At 38.4% G+C, this 20,337-nt stretch overlaps 2 protein-coding genes and 2 pseudogenes across 2 annotated transcripts; 3 read left to right on the top strand and 1 right to left on the bottom strand.

The window, feature by feature from the left end:
* The first annotated feature begins 604 nt into the window (after window positions 1-604).
* On the top strand, window positions 605-6,490 carry LOC104718232 (hydroxyproline O-galactosyltransferase GALT2). Its single transcript, XM_087468519.1, is given in 11 exon segments — window positions 605-997; window positions 1,816-1,970; window positions 2,858-2,965; window positions 3,083-3,192; window positions 3,315-4,223; window positions 4,432-4,673; window positions 4,829-5,119; window positions 5,312-5,440; window positions 5,591-5,764; window positions 5,866-5,973; window positions 6,090-6,490. Coding segments are annotated over 11 exon segments (2,727 nt in total). The 5' UTR covers window positions 605-706; the 3' UTR covers window positions 6,300-6,490.
* Window positions 6,491-7,457: 967 nt separating this feature from the next.
* LOC104718233 (pentatricopeptide repeat-containing protein At4g21065 pseudogene) lies at window positions 7,458-9,452 on the top strand (annotated as a pseudogene).
* A 26-nt stretch (window positions 9,453-9,478) lies between these two features.
* LOC104718231 (protein BREAST CANCER SUSCEPTIBILITY 1 homolog) lies at window positions 9,479-14,320 on the top strand. Its single transcript, XM_010435940.3, has 14 exons — window positions 9,479-9,838; window positions 9,982-10,035; window positions 10,136-10,206; window positions 10,309-10,416; window positions 10,579-11,042; window positions 11,313-11,423; window positions 11,524-12,378; window positions 12,465-12,565; window positions 12,691-12,877; window positions 12,953-13,050; window positions 13,139-13,265; window positions 13,343-13,508; window positions 13,603-13,721; window positions 13,814-14,320. The coding sequence occupies exons 1-14, from the start codon at window positions 9,783-9,785 to the stop codon at window positions 14,117-14,119; spliced, it is 2,823 nt and encodes a 940-aa protein (XP_010434242.1). The 5' UTR covers window positions 9,479-9,782; the 3' UTR covers window positions 14,120-14,320.
* Window positions 14,321-16,707: 2,387 nt separating this feature from the next.
* Window positions 16,708-17,967, bottom strand: LOC104718230 (protein DETOXIFICATION 51 pseudogene; annotated as a pseudogene).
* Window positions 17,968-20,337: the final 2,370 nt, after the last annotated feature.

Here is a 20,337-nt window from a genome sequence, read left to right as displayed (position 1 = left end):
GTTATCATACGACCGGTTAACATAAATGAGAGAAAAAGCTAGATTTTGTCAAGCATCGATTCCGACAGAGATAGAGATGAGCTCTTCCAGAACGATTTCGACACGTTTGTCTTTCCGAAATTAATTCATTTAATTTCAGTATCTCTATATATATATCGTTTTCAAAACTTGGCAAACGCATTGTCTAACCACATAGTGAGTTAGCTAATGTGGTTTATATGAATTAATTTACCACTATAAGATAAAGTGTTACATTTCATTTTTTATCAAGGCACTAATTATAAAACATAGATAGTACTACTGCCCTCCGTAGAGTGTTATTTGTAAATAATTAGTTTAATTACACCCAATTTACTATCATAATCGACGATTTGTTAAATAAGAGTAGTATAGAGAAGACCATTGGTTTTAAAAGTCATTAATTAAAAAACCTTTCAAATTTTGAGTTGAATAGCTCACGACAAAACAAAATTAAGACTTACAATACACGTGTCTATGCATTTAATACCAAAAGATATTGACGGTGCAAAACGTTAAAAACAAATGCCCTACGACGTGGGTAATTGACAAACTCATCTTCATATATATATGAGTCTCATATCTCAAGCATTTTCATAAATCAAAACCAAAATATATATATCTCTCTCAATCATTGCTTCGATTTCTTTACACACTGTTATTTTTAATTATCGGAAAAGAAAAAACTATGGCTACTTCTCGTCTAGCTAGGTTTGTATCCGAGGTTGCTCCACCTCAATTCCTGACAGTGATGAGGAGGCACAGAGCAGCGAAGCAGAAGCTAGACACAATCAAAGAAGAAGAGAACGATTGTTTCAATGGTGGTACGACGATGATGATGGCGAAAACATCTCATCATCATCATGTTTATTCAGCTTCTTCGTCTTCTTCCTCCTCTTCTAGTTCGGTTTCTATATCCGGATCTAGCAGTTCTAAGAATTTTCTTGCCGAGGTTCGAAGCTCGTTTTCTGCCTTCGAAAACTAATTAGATCTACCACATACGTGTGATGCATTTTGTATTTGATCGGGTCGATATTTTTGTGTGTACCCGTTTAATTATATAGTTTGCTTAAGATTCCGACCTTTTTATTATTATATAAAAGGTCCGATATCAGTAGACGTGCTATATATACTTCTCCATTGCCGCCGTTTAAAATTTCGTATTAGATACGGGGTTATACAAGTATATTGTAATTTTCGAAACCCTGTTTTTAATAAAGATGAAGTTTTTGTAGAAAGGTTTACATATACATATATTCGAATAGTAGCAAGAATCATACTTTTAGTTAACTACATATATTGCATCTAAACTAATATTATCTAATCTGTATTGCAAATTTTTTTTTTTTTTTGGGGGGGGGGGGGGGGGGGGTGACAAGTCATTTTGTTACTACATGTATATGGCCGGTTCATAAAGAAGTTCAATTCTTCGAAGTTCGGGACTAATCATGTACAGGACCAAACATTTGCCAGCAACGCATACATAACCCCATACTCATCATGATCTTCTAGACCAAACCCTATTTGATTATGCTCTCCCTATCGAGGACAATCCATTCCTTTAGCATAACTAACGAATAAGGAAAAACTTGACTACCACGTTCACAAACGAAACAACGAGATGGATTACGCGTCAATTCATAACCGGATCAGAATACAATGACATCGACTACCCGTCGTCAAATTAAAGAAGTACGACAGTGTGAATGTGTGTTATCGTTGCACAAAGCGCAATGAGATAGACTAAGGAGGCAGTGCCACGGTATTCTTTCATAATGTGGCTTGCTTAATTTTCAGGATCGTCTCCCTACAAGAGATAGACTAAGGAGCTGGGGAATGAATATCTCCCCCTCTTGCGTCCTGTACTCTTCGGGACCTGAGAGTCATGAACATCTGTTCTTCTCATGCCCTTACACTCTTGAAATATGGGAAGCTTTCGCAGGTCGAATTTGGTAATCTCCTCCCTCGGATTTGCTCTCTATCACAGCCTGGATTTCTCAAGCAAGGCTACCACCCAATCCTAAGGTAGAAACACTCCTCAAGTTGGTCCTTCAAGTCATCTGCTATCTCATTTGGCGCGAGCGTAATGCCAGGGTGTTCTCTGACCTTCACTCAACTCCATCTGCGGTGCGAGCCGTGGTTGATCGCACTATCAGAGATCTGACTACTCTCCATTCCCGGATCGACAGACTCCTTCTCCTCCCTTATAGCTTATTATTTTTCCTGTATTTACTTTCCTTTGTAATTGTTGGTTTCTTTTCCTTTTGTACAGAAAAAAAACAGAAAATTGTATAAAATTTAATCTTTTACCAACAAAAAAAAAGCTCAATGAGGTACTCGCTAAATGTTCTTCTAAGATAGGTTATGCACTCACATCTTTATGAACAAAATTGAAATCTATTCAAAACTATATTTAAACTGAAACTAAAAGTGTGTGGTAAACAACTAAATTTCAATTTTTTTAAAAAAATTTATGATTCATTCATTAACTTGTCAACTTTTATTTTAAGAACAAGAATAATGTTCCTATCTATATATTATTACATATATATAAATATAAACAAATAAATCAATAGAAAGAAATACAATCCTATATTTTTAATTCTACATAGAAACTCTACCCTATACAGAAAGAGCAATCATTTTTTAATTTGATCAGACCAAAATAAGATTTTAGAGATAAGGAATAACTTAACTTTAACAGATAAAGAAACTACAAATTAGGAGACAAATCACAGAGAAATTTAAAACCCTTTCAACTGAGATTTACTAAAAAAACGCACGCATTTACAGAAAAAAAAAAGAAGCAATTTTTTTGAATTTAAAAAATGGAAAAAAGGTTCCTTATTGTGATTTCTCCATCATCCCCCTCTCCTGGAGTGGTTTCTCCTCTGTTTTATATCTCTTCTAGCCCTAGATTCGAGGAGAAAAAAGCCGCTAAAGTCAGGTATTGATTTGCTCTGCTTCATTGGGGTTTTGTTTCAGAAAAAAAAAAAGACCCGTATCAAATCGAGACATCTGGGTTGATTTGATTGGGTCTTCCTGGAGTCTATTGATCTTTCAGATCGTGCCAAGCTTTAGCTGTTACTACTGTGAGTGGGGGTTTAGGGTCCATCTCTTTACCAGATTTTGAGGTTAAAAAACTCTCCTTTAATTCTTTGGATGAAGTTGGTCGTATGATGAATTGGCTACATTTTAGAACACGCCATTTGCAGTTTTGACGCACTGATTCGACTTGGAAACCAAAAAGTCGAGTGCTTTTGATTGGGGGAGGTAGTTACTAGTTATTATAGGCTGAGCCTTAACAATGAAAAGGGTAAAAAGCGAATCTTTTAGAGGGGTTTATAGTTCTAGGAGGTTCAAGTTGTCACATTTCTTGCTAGCTGTAGCTGGGTTTTACTTGGTTTTCTTAGCGTTTAAGTTCCCACATTTCATCGAGACGGTTACTATGTTAAGTGGGGATACTGGTTTAGATGGGGCGTTAAGGGATACTACTGGTTTTGATGTTAGTTTAAGCGGGTCTTTACGCAGTGACATGTTAGATAGGAAGCTAGAAGATGAAGAGATTCAAAGTGGGCCTTCTACTACTCATAATGCGCCACAAGAAGAGAAGTTTAGTGGATCTAAACCGATTCAGCCACTTCGGTATGGTCGAATATCGGGAGAGGTTATGAGACGTAGAAATAGAACTATCCATATGTCACCTTTTGAAAGAATGGCAGATGAGGCTTGGATGCTTGGATCCAAGGCTTGGGAAGATGTTGCTAAGTTTGAGGTTGAAAACATTGAAGAGAGTCCTTCCATGTACCGAGGGAAGGTCGAATCTTGTCCTTCTCAGATCTCAATGAATGGAGATGACTTGAATGAAGCCAATAGGATCATGTTGCTTCCCTGTGGTCTTGCTGCAGGATCTTCTATTACAATTCTTGGAACTCCACAGTACGCACATAAAGAATCTGTTCCTCAGCGTTCGAGATTTACAAGAGGTGATGGAATGGTTATGGTTTCACAGTTTATGGTTGAGTTGCAAGGGCTGAAGACAGGGGACGGGGAATATCCTCCTAAGATTCTTCATTTGAACCCTAGAATTAAAGGTGATTGGAATCACCGGCCAGTCATTGAACACAATACATGTTATAGGATGCAGTGGGGGGTTGCTCAAAGATGTGATGGCACTCCATCCAAGAAGGACACAGACATGCTTGGTAAGATTTTGACATCCGTCATAAACTGCTTATTAGTTTAGATGTGGAAAATCAAACTACGGATATATAACAAAGTCGTATTGAAACTCAGTTGAATGTAGCAACCCATCTCCAGAAGTCTTATCTTTAGTTACCTTAGTTATTCTTATTTCTCTATAGTTATGTTTCTTTTTGTTTTCTCTTCACCAAAGTAAGTGTTTTATTCCAGTTGATGGATTCCGTAGATGTGAAAAGTGGACAAAGGATGACATAATTGACATGGTGGACTCAAAGGAATCGAAGACAACTTCTTGGTTCAAACGGTTTATAGGACGTGAACAGAAACCTGAGGTCACTTGGTCATTCCCTTTTGCGGAAGGCCGAGTCTTTGTCCTAACTTTGCGAGCTGGAATTGATGGTTTCCATATAAATGTTGGAGGAAGGCATGTGTCTTCATTCCCTTATCGACCGGTATGTGATATCAGATGATCTACTAGTAAATGCCTTACTTATTGGTCTCAACCCTCAATAATGTAATTTTGTTATTCAAACCAAGAGAATTCGTCTCCTCTGTGTCAGTGTCTGATACTTTGTTATAATATATTTTGTTATTTTTGGCCTCTCAGGGGTTTACCATAGAAGATGCCACAGGGCTGGCAATTATTGGAGATGTTGATATTCACTCTGTTCATGCTACTTCTCTTTCAACATCTCATCCGAGTTTCTCACCTCAGAAAGCAATAGAGTTTTCTTCAGAATGGAAAGCTCCTCCATTGCCTGGCACTCCTTTTCGCCTTTTCATGGGTGTTCTATCAGCAACTAACCATTTTGCAGAGCGCATGGCAGTGAGAAAGACATGGATGCAACATCCTTCTATTAAATCTTCAGATGTAGTAGCACGATTCTTTGTTGCACTTGTAAGTTCTTACCAACCTTTCCTTATGTTAAGGCATAGTTTAGAAACAAAATCTTTAAGAAAGTTCGTACTACAGATCGATTATACTGGACATAGTGAGGTGGAGAATTACTGATTTGAAGTTCTTTTGCCTTGGAATACTAAGCAGTTCATACTTTTCTTTTGTTGATTTATGTAATTTTATTTGTGGTAGAACGCAAGAAAAGAAGTCAATGCAATGCTGAAGAAAGAGGCTGAATATTTTGGAGACATTGTGATTCTGCCCTTTATGGATCGTTACGAGCTTGTGGTCCTTAAGACAATTGCTATTTGTGAATTTGGGGTATTGATCATTTCTGCAGTCACGACTCCATCTCTATTTAAGTCTTTGTATATAATCTCTTTTAAGGAATTAAGGATTATTAACAGTTTCCCTCCTTGTAGTTACTTTACAGGTATCTGATTATGATTGTCTAAAATATCTACCTTTCAGGTCCAGAATGTGACAGCTCCATATATAATGAAATGTGACGATGACACATTCATCAGAGTGGAATCAATTTTGAAACAAATCGATTGAGTCTCTCCGGAAAAATCACTCTATATGGGAAATCTAAATCTTCGACATCGTCCTCTTAGAACTGGCAAGTGGGCAGTTACATGGGAGGTACAATGGCTTGTGTTCTTTGCCTGCATACACTCTTTTATGATTCAGTATCAGAAGCTGCCTCAGTTACTAACATTTTTTCTTACTTCTTACTGTAACAGGAGTGGCCAGAAGCTGTCTACCCTCCTTACGCCAATGGACCCGGATACATAATTTCAATCAACATTGCTAAATATATTGTTTCTCAGAATTCAAGGCAAAAGCTTAGGGTCTGACCATCTTTCATTTTCTTACTCGCATCTCCATCTCTTACTGTTATGAGCATAAGAGTATCTCTCATTTTGAATTGATACTAAGCTAAACTACTTCCATATTGTTGTCACAGCTGTTCAAGATGGAAGATGTGAGCATGGGAATGTGGGTGGAGAAATTCAACGCCTCAATGCAGCCTGTTGAATACTCACACAGCTGGAAGTTTTGCCAATACGGATGCACACTGAACTACTACACTGCACATTACCAATCTCCGAGTCAGATGATATGCTTGTGGGATAATTTGTTGAAAGGCCGAGCACAATGTTGCAATTTCAGATGACCAAAATGAAGCACTGGTAGGGAGATAACAGGATTACAGATTAGGCACCACCTAAACTTTTTTGTACTTTTCCTCTTTGGTGCCAGTAGTTGTCTTACACATTTACACATTCAACATAACAATATCTTCTTGTACATTGGTGTCTATTGAGTAGGATGTTTAATCTCAGAAAGAGGTTTATATTGATATCACAGCAAATTCTTTCAAAAATTATCTGCCATAACACTATTATGCCTACTCAGCTGGTCTTTATGTTAGCTTGAGTTATGGAATCAAGATTTTGGCTTTCATCAGGTTGCATTTTCTTGACCATCTGCATAACTTGCACCGCTTCTCCAAAAAGTTCCTCAGCTTTTGCCGTTGAGAAGAGAGAAATGGAGGAGGGCATGCACAAGATCCAGGTAATGCCGAGTTATCTGCTTCCTTTCTCAGTGTTTTGCCACCATCCTCATCCTGTAAATGTCACATGTCCATAAACATAAAAGCTTGGTTAGCATACAGAGTCATGAAGTGATCAACATCCATGAGTGATTGTATCAACAAAGCATCTAAACATCAATCTTAAGAGTGTGCAGGTGAATAACAGAAGCTCTTTTTAAAAGTCCCTAGACAAATTGGAAAGAAGAAAATTCAAAAGCACATATAACAGATTGCTTACAACAACAAAACTGACTGTAGCGCTAAGACTGCCAATTAATCTCTTCACGATCAGATGGATACAGCCATATGTGCTTATTGATTATTATTTTATTTGTCACCGTGTTTAATCCTCATGCCAAAACCTCACGGCTATGAAGTTCTGATACATGGTGAATCAATCAATCAAGAAAAGCAAAGAGACATAGACAAAAGTTCTCCTCTTGAGTATTAAGTATTAACAGTTACGATACGCAGATGAACTAGAGAGTAACAAGTGTCAAACTAGAGCAATGAGATGGATTATACTGATAGAGAAACATCAGAGCTTAACACCTCAACCATTCTCAGTTCTCACCAAGAGAAGAATCTTTCTTACCTCAAAAAGGCTAGTCTTGATCCAAAGAACAATGAATCAGCATTCAAAAACCCATCCTTTGTGCTCTCGGTTCAACTCTTCTGGGGGTTTTGACATTTTGAAGTTTGAAGTTTGAATCTTTCTTCCGACAGAGAATGGCGACGGCTGTTTGGAGAAATTGAGAAACCAAATTTAGGGTTCTGTAAAGTTATCATCTTTCGAAGTCTTTTTATATGATTTTAATAATGGAACTCGCCTTCATTCATACTAAATGCAATTGACGACAATGCCCACAGGAACAGAGCAAAAATGCCTCCATGTTCAGAAACCTCTGTTTTGCTACTTCCCATGGTCGACAGATGCATAACTCTCTTGCAAACCCACGTCGTTTCATCGCTAACGAAGCTAAGACAAATCCACGCTTTTTCAATCCGCCATGGCGTCTCAATCTCCGACGCCGAGATGGGCAAGCACCTCATCTTCTACCTCGTGTCTCTTCCTTCTCCACCTCCCATGTCTTACGCTCACAAGGTTTTCTCCAAGATTGAGAAACCCATCAATATCTTTGTTTGGAACACTTTAATCAGAGGCTACGCCGAGTGCAGTAGTTACTACGCCTCAGTCTCTGCTGTTTCTCTCTACCGTGAAATGAAAGTATCTGGTTTGGTCGAGCCAGATACTCATACTTATCCGTTTCTTCTCAAGGCTGTGGCGAGAACGGCGGATGTTCGTTTGGGAGAGACGATTCATTCGGTTGTTATAAGAAGTGGCTTTGGTTCGTTGATATTTGCTCAGAACTCTCTCCTCCATTTGTACGCCAATTGTGGAGACTTATCGAGTGCGTACAAGGTGTTTGATAAAATGCCTGAGAAAGATCTTGTAGCTTGGAACTCTGTGATTAATGGGTTTGCAGAAACGGTAAACCAAACGAAGCTTTGGCGCTTTATACTGAAATGAACTCGAACGGTATCAAGCCTGATGGGTTCACAATCGTAAGCTTGTTGTCTGCTTGTGCCAAGATTGGTGCTTTGACATTGGGTAAGAGGATCCATGTGTATATGATCAAAGTGGGTTTGACACGAAACTTACATTCCAGGAATGTACTATTGGACTTATATGCGAGATGTGGAAGAGTGGAAGAAGCCAAAACACTTTTCGATGAAATGGTGGACAAGAACAGTGTCTCTTGGACTTCATTGATTGTTGGTTTAGCTGTTAATGGTTTTGGAAAAGAAGCGATTGAGCTTTTCAGGGATATGGAATCAAAGGAGGGATTAGTACCGTGTGAGATCACGTTCGTGGGGATCTTATACGCTTGTAGCCACTGCGGGATGGTGAAAGAAGGTTTTGAGTATTTCAGGAGAATGACAGAAGAGTATAAGATTGAGCCTAGGATTGAACATTTTGGTTGTATGGTCGATTTGTTAGCTAGAGCTGGACAAGTGAAGGAAGCGTATGAATACATTATGAAAATGCCGATGCAGCCAAACGTTGTGATCTGGAGAACATTGTTAGGAGCTTGTACTGTCCATGGTGATGCAGATTTAGCAGAATATGCCAGACTCCAAATCCTACAACTAGAACCGAACCACAGCGGGGAATATGTCCTCTTGTCGAATATGTATGCATCCGAGCAGCGTTGGTCCGATGTGCAAAAGATAAGGAAACAAATGTTAAGAGACGGTGTGAGAAAAGTTCCCGGTCACAGCTTAGTAGAAGTAGGAAACAGAGTTCACGAGTTTCTTATGGGTGATAAGTCTGATCCGCAAAGCGAAGAGATTTACGCTAAGCTGAAAGAAATGACTGATAAATTGAGATTACAAGGCTACGTTCCGCAGATTTCGAACGTCTATGTTGATGTTGAGGAGGAAGAGAAAGAGAATGCTCTGGTCTATCATAGTGAGAAGATAGCTATTGCTTTTATGCTAATTAACACACCAGAAAGATCACCGATTCGGGTGGTGAAGAATCTTAGAGTCTGCGCAGATTGTCACTCGGCGATCAAACTTGTGTCTAAGGTTTATAATCGAGAGGTTGTTGTAAGAGACCGTAGCCGGTTTCACCATTTCACAAATGGTTCTTGTTCTTGTCAAGATTACTGGTAATGCAGTGTAATAGACTCCTCCGTTTCAACACAAATCGTTTAAATTTTGATGGAATCTTCCAGGGGGGAATTTGTAAAAAACAAAAATATGGGTAAATTTAAAGGAATTAAAAGTAATGGGTCAAAATCGTAAAAACTTAAGTGGGCAAAACGAAAATTGAGTGTGTTTTTTTATCATGGCGGGATATTGGAATTTTTTTGTGAAAAATTGGCGCTTTTTCTCGTGAAACGTTTTAGCCTAAAGCTTACATGGTAAGCCTCTTTGAAGGACACGCTTCAGTGTTTCAGGCTTCACCATCTCTATATCTATATACAGTCAGTACCCAAAGAGCCGCTTCAGTTCTTAATTTACTCATCGGATTGAATCGTTTCAGTGGAGATCGAAATGGCGGACACAAGTCATCTGGAGAAGATGGGAAGAGAACTCAAGTGCCCTATTTGGTAAATCTCTTTGCTAATATTATTATTCTGAGTTTTTATGACGAACACGGCGAGGAAAAAACCCTAATTTCTTTTTTTTAGTCCATCGTTTAGTTGACTCTGTAACAATTTCGATTTGATTTGTTTGTTGTTGTTGTTGGCAGCTTGAGTCTATTTAATTCAGCAGTTTCACTTTCGTGCAACCATGTCTTTTGCAAGTAAGTATCTACCTTACCTTAGTTTGTTCTTACCTTCGTATTGTTACTCTATTGTAGTCTATTCAAGCGTTAACACTGGTCTTCTGTTTTTGATTTTTAGTGCGTGTATAGTTAAATCTATGAAAATGGATGCTACTTGCCCAGTTTGTAAAATCCCATACCACCGTAGAGGTACTCTTTATTGCTCTCACAGTGTCAGCTTTTATCTATTTGCAATTGTACTAGACTAGTAGTATAATCTTGTTATTTGATGATTGTGTTATGTTTTTCTAGAGATTCGTGGTGCTCCTCATATGGATAGCTTGGTGAGTATTTGCAAGAACATGGAAGATGCTTCTGGTGTCAACTTATTCGTTAGCCAGAATAATCCATCACCATCAGGTACTTCTTCGTACTCTTGTCTTCGATGTGTTAACATATTCGTTATCCTGAATGAAACAAAGGCAGTGATTGATGATGTTTAAAAACAAATTTGAATCTGTTTCTGTTATCAAATTAAGTTGTCTAAAAGTGGGATTTGTGTTCTGTGTTGTGCATCTACAGATAAAGAAAAGCATGTGAGCAATGATTCCATTGAAAAGGCAAATGATAAGAAACGACAGGTATCATCTAGGAAGGGCCGAGCATCCAAGAGGAAAGAGTATGGGAAAACCAAGGAAACAGAACTAGATGCACCTGGGCCTATTGTTATGAAACCTTCATCCCAAACAAAGAAAAGGGTGCAGCTGCTGAAGAATCTTTCTTCTGAAAGTTTAACTAAACCTACTGAGTCTACTGATGTAGCTGGAAATAACAAGGATTACACTGAGAAAACTGTGATTCGTTTGGATGAGCATCCATGTCTGAATAAAGAAGGAGATCTGCCACCCTTCTTTTGGTTGAGAGATGAAGTTGATGGAGAGAGCTCAAGTCAGCGCACACAAAGTGATCAACTTTTAGATACTACACCTGTTGATGTTCCCTCTTTCAGCGATTTGATGGACTCAGATCATGAGAGCCCATCAAAGGTTAGTACTTGAAAACCTCAATTGCGTTTTTTCAACTGCTATCTTTTAGTATTCATATTGCATTATGTTGTTCTGTGGTATTGGAACATGCTACACTTGCTCTGAGTTTATAGAAATGTGTTAGATAAAGTCTTAGTTACGCGGTGGAGGTTATCTTTGATTTAGAGTGAATACTGGGAGTTACACATCTATTACTCATAAATATCATATTTAGTTACATGGAAAGCGTCGGATCCTTTGAGCTTACCTTTTCCTCGATGAGTGTTTCAGGCAGATGAGCAAGATAAGCCCAATCCAGGAGACATGTTCGACAGCGAAATGTTTGAATGGACTCAGAGGCCTTGTTCCCCGGAGATTCTACCTAGTCCTGTGAAGGCCAAGGTAAAGGCAGCTCTTCAGTCTGATACTGCAAGGTCTTTGTTTTCTCTGATAATGTCATCAAGTGTATTGAAATGAACATAAAATTTAAATCGATTTGCAGGTCCCAAGTAAAGGTGAGGTTGATCTCACTCAAAAGAAACTAGCTACAGTAGCAGTATCCAAATGTAAAACCCGCAAAGCAGGAAGTGCAAGAAATACAGTTACTAGAGGAAGCGTTGGGGTTTCACTGGTGGAAAACATGGACTCAGCTGCAGTAGCAAACATTAGTGAGAAACAAGATAGTCGTTCGACTTCTGGCACAATAATCAGGAATGATGAGAGTCCTGATGAAAATGTGAAAGCTAAAAGGACTACAAGAAGCAAGTGTCAGAGTTCACGAGTTCAGTCTGATCTAAATGTATCCAAGGAAGCAGCTGGGCAACAGGGGACAAAGAGGAAAAGATCTAGCATTAAATCCTCTCCAGCTCACCCGATCGAAGGATCTAATGAGCTCTCACTTGAAACAGAAGTTGTGGGAAAGGGGGATCAGGATCGAGCCCATGGTTCATCTGATACACATCCTGAAAAACAATGTCCCACCGAGAAACCCACTGTGAAGAAGAGGGGAAGGAAGTCCAATGCAAGCTCCGCTTTAAAAGATCTATCTGGGAAAACTCAAAAGAAGACTTCAGAAAAGAGATTGAAACTAGATTTCCATCTGATCTCAAGCAAAGCTACACAATCGGATGGACATGGTATCCTAACTGATGAGTTGAATCAAGTGGGTGATAAACAAGTTACAACGAACAAAAAGAAATGCACTGTGGATGAAGACAATCACACCATGCAAGTTTTGGAGAAATGCTCAGGGATAAACAAGTCTTCATCTGGAGGTAGTGCACATTTGCAACGATGTGGTGAACCTTCAACAAAGAAATTCGCATGTGCCTTTTGTCACTCTTCAGAAGACACAGAGGTTGGCTTCACTATCTCACATTGGAATCCTAGATGTAGACCTTTATTGATTTTACCATTTTGTTAATTTTAATGTTATATGAACAGGCTTCAGGAGAAATGGCTCATTACCACAGAGGTGAACCTGTCTCTGCAGATTTTAATGGTGGGTCTAAAGTCATACATGTTCACAAAAACTGTGCTGAATGGTAAGAAATCTGGATAGTTGTAATTATGCTCATGCCTTTTGAAATCATTTAAACTGCTTGAGTATATGATACATGTGCTTTTGGTACACCACTGACTCACGTAAGAAACTGTTTTGCTTCTTCAGGGCTCCAAATGTATACTTCAACAACCTTACCGCACTGAATCTTGATGTGGAGTTGACAAGAAGCCGGAGAATAAGTTGCACCTGCTGTAGGCTTAAAGGCGCAGCACTTGGTTGTTACAATAAAAGTTGCAAGAATAGTTTTCATGTTACGTGTGCAAAATTAATACCAGAATGCAGATGGGATAATGTAAGTGATTCATATATTGTAGAAGATCTACATAGTCCCTTACACAGTTCTTTTAAAACCTTTTCTTATCAACAGGAAAACTTTGTTATGCTATGCCCTTTGGATGCATCCATGAAGCTTCCCTGTGAAGAGACTAATTCAAAAGAACGAAAATGCAAGCGTGCTCCTAAAGGGTATGTCCTTTTTATCTTTTGATTGGGATTATGATGTGATTCTAAATTTTAAATTAGACAGCTGACAATATATCATTATCATCGCTAGATCATTGCCCTCTGAGCCTAACCAAATTTCTAGAAAAACTGACATCGCTGAGCTCCAGAGCAAGCATTTCCGTGGATCATCCAAGAAATTGGTCTTATCCTGTTCAGGGCTCACAGTGGAAGAGAAGGTTTGTAATATATATACTCTTTTACTATCTGCAACGCTCGAATTGAAACTTCAAATCCATGATGTCTTGGATTGCAGACTATTATAACAGAATTTGCGGAACTGTCTGGAGTTACAATCTCAAAAAAATGGGAGCCAACTGTTACACATGTCATTGCATCAATCAATGAAAATGGAGCTTGCAAAAGGACCCTTAAATTTATGATGGCAATTCTGGAGGGGAAATGGATACTAACCATTGATTGTAAGTCTTCTTAATCTATCAGCAATGAAGCATATATATGTTTGCAATCTATCAATCAACAATTTTTCTAAGTGTTGTATACTGTTTCTTACAGGGATTAAGGCCTGTATGAAAAATACAAAATATGTAAGCGAGGAGCCGTATGAAATTACCATGGATGTTCATGGAATACGAGAAGGTCCTTATCTTGGAAGACAAAGAGCTTTGAACAAGGTTAGATTCGTCTCTGACTCTCTGTGATGCTTTCTATGATACATTCGACTTGAGATTATTTCACCTAAATGGTTTCTTTCTCCAATATGCAGAAACCAAAACTTTTTAATGGACTAAAGTTTTACATTGTGGGAGATTTCGAGGTTGCCTACAAAGGGTATCTACAAGATCTGATTGTAGCAGCAGGAGGAACAATCCTGCGCAGGCGGCCTGTTTCTAATGATAATGATGAAGCTTCAACTATCATAGTGTTCGGTGTTGAGCCTAGCAAGAAGAAAACTCTGACCCAGAGAAGATCTGATGCTGAAGCCTTGGCTAAATCTGCTAGAGCCAGAGCTGCAAGCAGTTCATGGGTTTTGGATTCTATTGCAGGTTGCCAAATTTTAGACTTGATATAAAAAACTAGTGAGACCACTCTTTGGATTTCTGCTTTCGTTAGTAGGATCATGGAGTATTTATTGTGTTAATAAGGATTTTTCGTTTTAATTCTCTTTATAACGATCCTTTTTAGAGTGCAGTGCAATGTCAATATTAACTTAAAAACACACAAATATGTATGGAGAATTCTGTTAAATAATATGAAAAACCAACATTTTATCTATCTTTGCACGATTAGCTTCTCCTGAAATGTCCAGCAAGAACAGAGAATTTGGTGTTATTACGATCACTATACCTCCCCCTTTGATGATGCAAGCCAAATGCAACTACCACTGTTTTCTATTCTCAAATAAAATGCAGGGAATTAATGCGACGTGAAACGAATAAACACATGTGACATGTTAGTATCTCTTTTGACATGGAAACGGCATGTTCCTATAAGGACTACATCTATATCCTACCTATGACGACGACGGCGTAGTCGTACCTAACCTATATTCATTGGTTTTGTGTTTATGAATGAAACATAAATAGTAAAATCTACTCGAACTAACTAAGTAATTGCTTTAAACGACATAAGTCGAAACTGTTTTAGCGCTTAAAACGTGCTGACTGCTGAATAATAAATATGCTATGTAGGAAAAGCTTTTATTTTTCGTTTTGTAAAGTGGTTAAAATTACAATTGAATTAATTTAGTCAATGGAATTCAAATCAAACACCGAGTAAGTTAGTGTAAAAGTTTGAGTGTATTTGATGTTTAATTTTGTACTAGTACACTAAATTGATCCAAATATAAAACGATCAAACCAACCCTATTGTGAACATAAGCTTGGATGATCGGATCATACTCTGATAGGTGTTTGTTTTCAGATCAGACTGATAAAAAAGGAGAAGGAACTTTAACAGTAGATATCAACTTCAATTCAACAAACACCAAACCCCTAAATGGCTAAATCCAGTACGAAGTTACCAACCACAACTGTAATAAAAAAGGAACGAATACAAGAGAATAAATCAGCAAAATACTAAAGGTTACTAAATAACTAAAGATTGTATTACTAATAATTATTTACTAATAACTAAAAAAGAAGAATTTGGTTTTCAAAGAAGGATCTTCTTTAGCCAGGTTGTGTTATCACTTATGATATGTTTGTCAGACGCAGCTCTCTAGACTCTAGTTCCCCCTTTGTGGGGTTAAAAGAGTATATATATTACATACAAGAAAACACTTCCATTAATACTACAATACTATTAATCGTTTATATTACTATTATAGTTATTAATAAATGTGGAGCTAATTATGCAAAAAAAGATGGGGATGTGGTAGTTACTAGTTAATTTATTATTGTACTGACAACAAATTATGAACCATTATATCAATGTATTAAATCTCTCCTCATCGTGGCACCACTAATAAAGATATATATATATATATTTTTTTGGCTCAAACATCAACTTTTCATTAACCAAATCAAAGTTACAACCAAATCAAAGACACATTACATAGACTTGAACCAAAACAAATCAATGGTTGATCAAGTACAACCCTGGAACACAAGGCGGATCCAACGCTACCCAATCGAGAACCATTGCATTTTTTAACCACAATAAGATAGATAACACTCCACGACTTAGAGTGAAATCATCTCTTAAACCACCTAAATTGACCCAATGACACGAAAACAAATACTAACACAGAGGAGGCCGAAGCTACTACTGAAAACAACTCAAAAACCAGCGATGAGATCCTCATGATCAACGTGTAGAACTTGTCTCAATAGCTGTTCCCTAACATCTGCATCAGAGCCTTCACCGGCAACCTCCACCCAACAGATCTTTGCTTCACACACCGAGGAATCGCCGGATCCACAACCTTCGAGATGCACCCAACCGACAGCGACAACAGAGCAAGAGGCGGAAGACTGAAAAGGAACTACAAAAAGAAGAAAACTATTCGGGACGGAACCCTCTCCGGCGCCGGAAGGGCAACCGGAGAGGCGGATCGAAGTTGACGGTGGCTCTCTCTCTCGCGGCGATTTTAGGGTTTTTGTAAACTGTTTCAATGTTTAATAAAGATATCTAAAAAAAGAAGTAACTATTAAAAATAATAACATTAAAAAGTATTACAATTACATTACAATAAATTATTTTTTTATGGTTTGTTTATAATAGCTTCATTATTTTTACAGTGTAAAATTATATTAATGTCCCTTTCCAGATTTCTCCATGGTCCTGAAATGGAAAAAGTATTCCTATAATTGTTATGTAAAAAGAAACAAATCAGATATGAAAAAATAAAAATAATAAGAAGTATATGGATTAAAAAAATTTATGAAAGAATAAAATAAAAAAGATGTAGGAAAGAAAGATGTGATGAGATCCTTGTCCTTGACTTTATATCTCTCTCTCTCATCTCTGAACAAAACAGCACCCTCTAGTGTATAGGGATCCGAAACATTTAATTCAGACATGTCTGAATTTTTGAGACAGAAGTTTTTCTTTGCCACTTTTTTCCAAATTACTCCCTCACCTATTTTATCATCCCTCCCCATCGCTTACACATTTTTTTCTTATCTATTTTAAGACATTTTCTTCGCCTCTCTATAATTCAATAATGAGAAATCTTCTCTCCATATTATCTGAACTTTACAAACTATTTGCATATATTAAAAGTCGCTCCAGCTATATCGTCGCAGTTAATAGTATTAATTAAAAAATTAATACTATTAACAAAGCAATGGCTCGCCGCAAGTTAGCGTCTGCGCCTTGTTAGCTTCCGAATCCCAATCCGTTGTGCCCACAACGTACATCATAAGACCTGCGCAGCTAATCTGCGCCGCGAGTAGTCCTAACCAAAGCCCATTAAACCCAATTCCGGCCCAAAACGCGAGACCAACCGCCACCGGCATCCCCACCATATAAAACGCTCCGAGGTTCACGTACGCCGCCGTTGACAGCCGTGCTGTTCCTCTCACGACGCCGCATCCCACCGTCTGAGGCCAGTTTCCGATCTCGCATAAACCCAATAACGGTAACGCCGCCGCTGTTAGCCGGAGAATCTCGTCGTCCCCGGTGAATATCCTCCCCCACGCATTTCTAACGGAGTAAGCAAACGCCGCTGAAGTAATCCCCGTAACAGCCGCGAGAACAATAGCCACCGTGGCCGATAGCTTCGCCGTGTTGGGGCGGTTCGCTCCAAGCTCGTTACCTACCCTAGTGGACACAGCGAAGCTCAGAGAAGACGAGAAAACGTAAAGAAACGACGTCGAAGGAGGTAAACCGAGATTTTGCCGACGTTGAACCAGAGAACCGAGATCGGAACGCAACAAACCAAGAGGAAAACCACGGTTCGATGAAGGTTTAGGGAAAGGAGTCTGAAGCGGTGAGCACCGAAGGCTTGAGAACAGAGTGGTTCCATACCAAGGGCTAAACCGGATAAAACAGAGTAACCGGTTATGTCAGCAAAGGCGATGGCGAGTGAACCGGCGGCTAATTCGAGGTCACCAAGTCGACCCAAGAAAAACGTTGATACGGCTGAGCGTAGGTAGAGGAGTAGAGCCGTGACGGCGATAGGAAAAGCTAGCGTGCAGAGAGATTTAGCTTCTGTTACAGCTTCTGCCATTAGAGGAGATCCTCTGTTCTCGCAGTGCCGTCGGAGATTTCTCATTGTGGGTTCGAAGCTATTGATGGAGGAAAATTCCGGTTCGAGATCCTTGGTTCTCTGAATCGGTGGTGGTTGTTGTTGATGGGTTACACTTACTCATGACGCTGAATGAAGAAGATCTTTAATGGGGAAAGAGAAAGAGTTCTCTGATGATGAGGAGTCCGAGAGGTTTTAAGAAATGATACAACTTAAAGAAAAGAGAGTTTATTGTAATACTTTTTGGGTAAGAGATTCAAAGCGATCTGATTCACACTGACCCCTAGCTAGTAAATCATAAATACACTAACAACTTTACGTCTAGTGATCTGGTCATAATGCAATAGAATTGAGAACCAACCAACCAACCTTTGTAATTTCAAGAACAAAAAGTACACTACTTACAATATAGGAGTATAAATTATACTTTTTCGTCAAGTCACCGGCTTGCCTCACTTCTTAAACCGAATTAGTTTTATTGTTTAATATAAAAAGTATATAAAATCACTTATACTATTTGGCTCTATATTAGAAAGTTGTCAATATAGAGAAATATCAGTGTATGCATATGAGTCGAGTGTTTTAGTATGCCACGATGGAGTCGTGGAGACACAGAATTTTGCGGTCAAGGTCAATAGCTCCAAATGTTACATAAAGTAGCTAACGAACAAAAACAACATAAGCCTGGTTGAGCCCACAATCCTATATATGATAGAATAGGTCCTAAAAGTAATTCTTTTATACATAAAGGATGGGACGGAGGTATTAGTTCCCCCTCGGAACTATCATATCGTGTCAGTTTTCTATCGATCTTTGACTTCTTACCAGTTCTCTTTTAGACTTATATCCTCCGCCTATTTCCTCCCGAATTCATACTTCTCCGCCTATTTCCCCATTGAACTTAAACTTCTCATCTAATTTCCCTACGTCTTGGTTTTAACGGTTTATTGTTTTGATTAACCAACCACAAACCTTATTAACCAAATTAAACCCTATTAAACCGGATTACAACCCGATTACATAACTAAACCTAACTTCACCTAAACATCAAAAAATCTCCAAATTCATTTTCCCCTTTCTCTCTGGAAATTGAAAAGGAAATCCCCAAACCTAATTTGCTTCTCGTCATATCTCTATAACGATAGCTCAAGGCGGAGGAGGCTTAAAAACGATCATCTGAAATCCACCAAAACATGTCGAGCGATAGCAACGATCTAGACAAAGATGAGATTCTATACTAACAAAACCGTGTAACGATTCAGGGTTTGATCGGATCCACATTATCGATTTCGATGTTGGTTACGGAGGACAATGGTCGTCTCTAATGCAAGACCTCGCTTCCGGTGGAAGAAGAAGAAACAGAGCATCGTCTCTTAATTAACAGACGTTGCTCCTCCTCCTTCAACAGTCTCCGACAAGTTCGAGCTTTGATTCACAAAGGAAAATCTCAAAACTTTCGCCGAAGAAGTCAAGGTTCCGTTTGAAATCGAGTTACTAAGCATCAAGCTTCTTCTAAACCCGGCTTATTGGCCTCTCTCTGTTCATCGGAAAAAGAAGCAATTGCGGTGAATCTCCCGATAAACTCCGTCGTCTCCGGTTACCTCCCGTTGATCCTCCGTTTCCTCAAACAAATCTCACCAAACATCGTCGTTTGCTCAGACAGAGTTTGTGACCGTAACGACGCGCCGTTTCCAAACATTGTGATCCATGCGCTTCAGTACCACAACACTCTGCTTGAGTCTCTTGATGCTAATCAAAACCAAGACGATTCGAGTATAGAGAGGTTTTGGAAATAAACTGGTTGAGATAAATTCTAGGCTTTTCAATTTCGATTTTTAGGTATAAATTGATTTTATACCGGTTTAACATTGGTTTTTATCGGGTTTAGACCCAAAACCGTGTAAACCCAGTTTGATGGGGAAATAGGCAGAGAAGTATGGATTCAGGGGGAAATAGGTGGAGAATATAAGTCCGAAGGAGAACTGGTAAGAAGTCAAAGATCGATGGGAAACTGGCACGATATGATAGTTATGGGGGGGGATAGTACGTCGGTCCTAAAGGATGTTCTATAAGTTTTTATTCCGACTACAGTTTTCAATCACATAATAGAGTATTTTTTCAGTCGGAGTCGCTAGGACTAGGAGTGGGCATTTTAACAGAACCAAACCGAACTAAACCGACCTAACCAAACTCAAACCGACCCAAACAAAACATAATCCTATACTCAAACCATTTGGTTAAGTTTCTTTTCAATCCAAACGGTTCGGTTTGACTAAACCGACCTAACAAAACTCAAACCGACCCAAACAAAACATAATCCTATACTCAAACCATTTGGTTAAATTTCTTTTCAATCCAAACGGTTCGGTTTGGTTTGGTTTAAACCCAAACCGAATCGATAACTCAATATGCTTTTATTAATTAAATAATTAATAATTTTCATAATTATTGTATGATATGTAATCAAAATATTATATTCTTTATGAATTCATTTATGTTAGATTAGATTTAATTATCTCTAAAACTTTAACCATAGGTTTTAAAGAGTAAAATTGTAAAGACCCCAAAGGTTCTTACAAGAAATTATACTTTTCTAT

Source organism: Camelina sativa, chromosome 10 (genome assembly GCF_030686135.1).
Source record: "Camelina sativa cultivar CO46 ecotype springtype chromosome 10, ASM3068613v1".
In the NCBI taxonomy this organism is placed as follows: Eukaryota; Viridiplantae; Streptophyta; class Magnoliopsida; order Brassicales; family Brassicaceae; genus Camelina; species Camelina sativa.
This window is presented reverse-complemented; position numbering and strand designations above follow the sequence as displayed.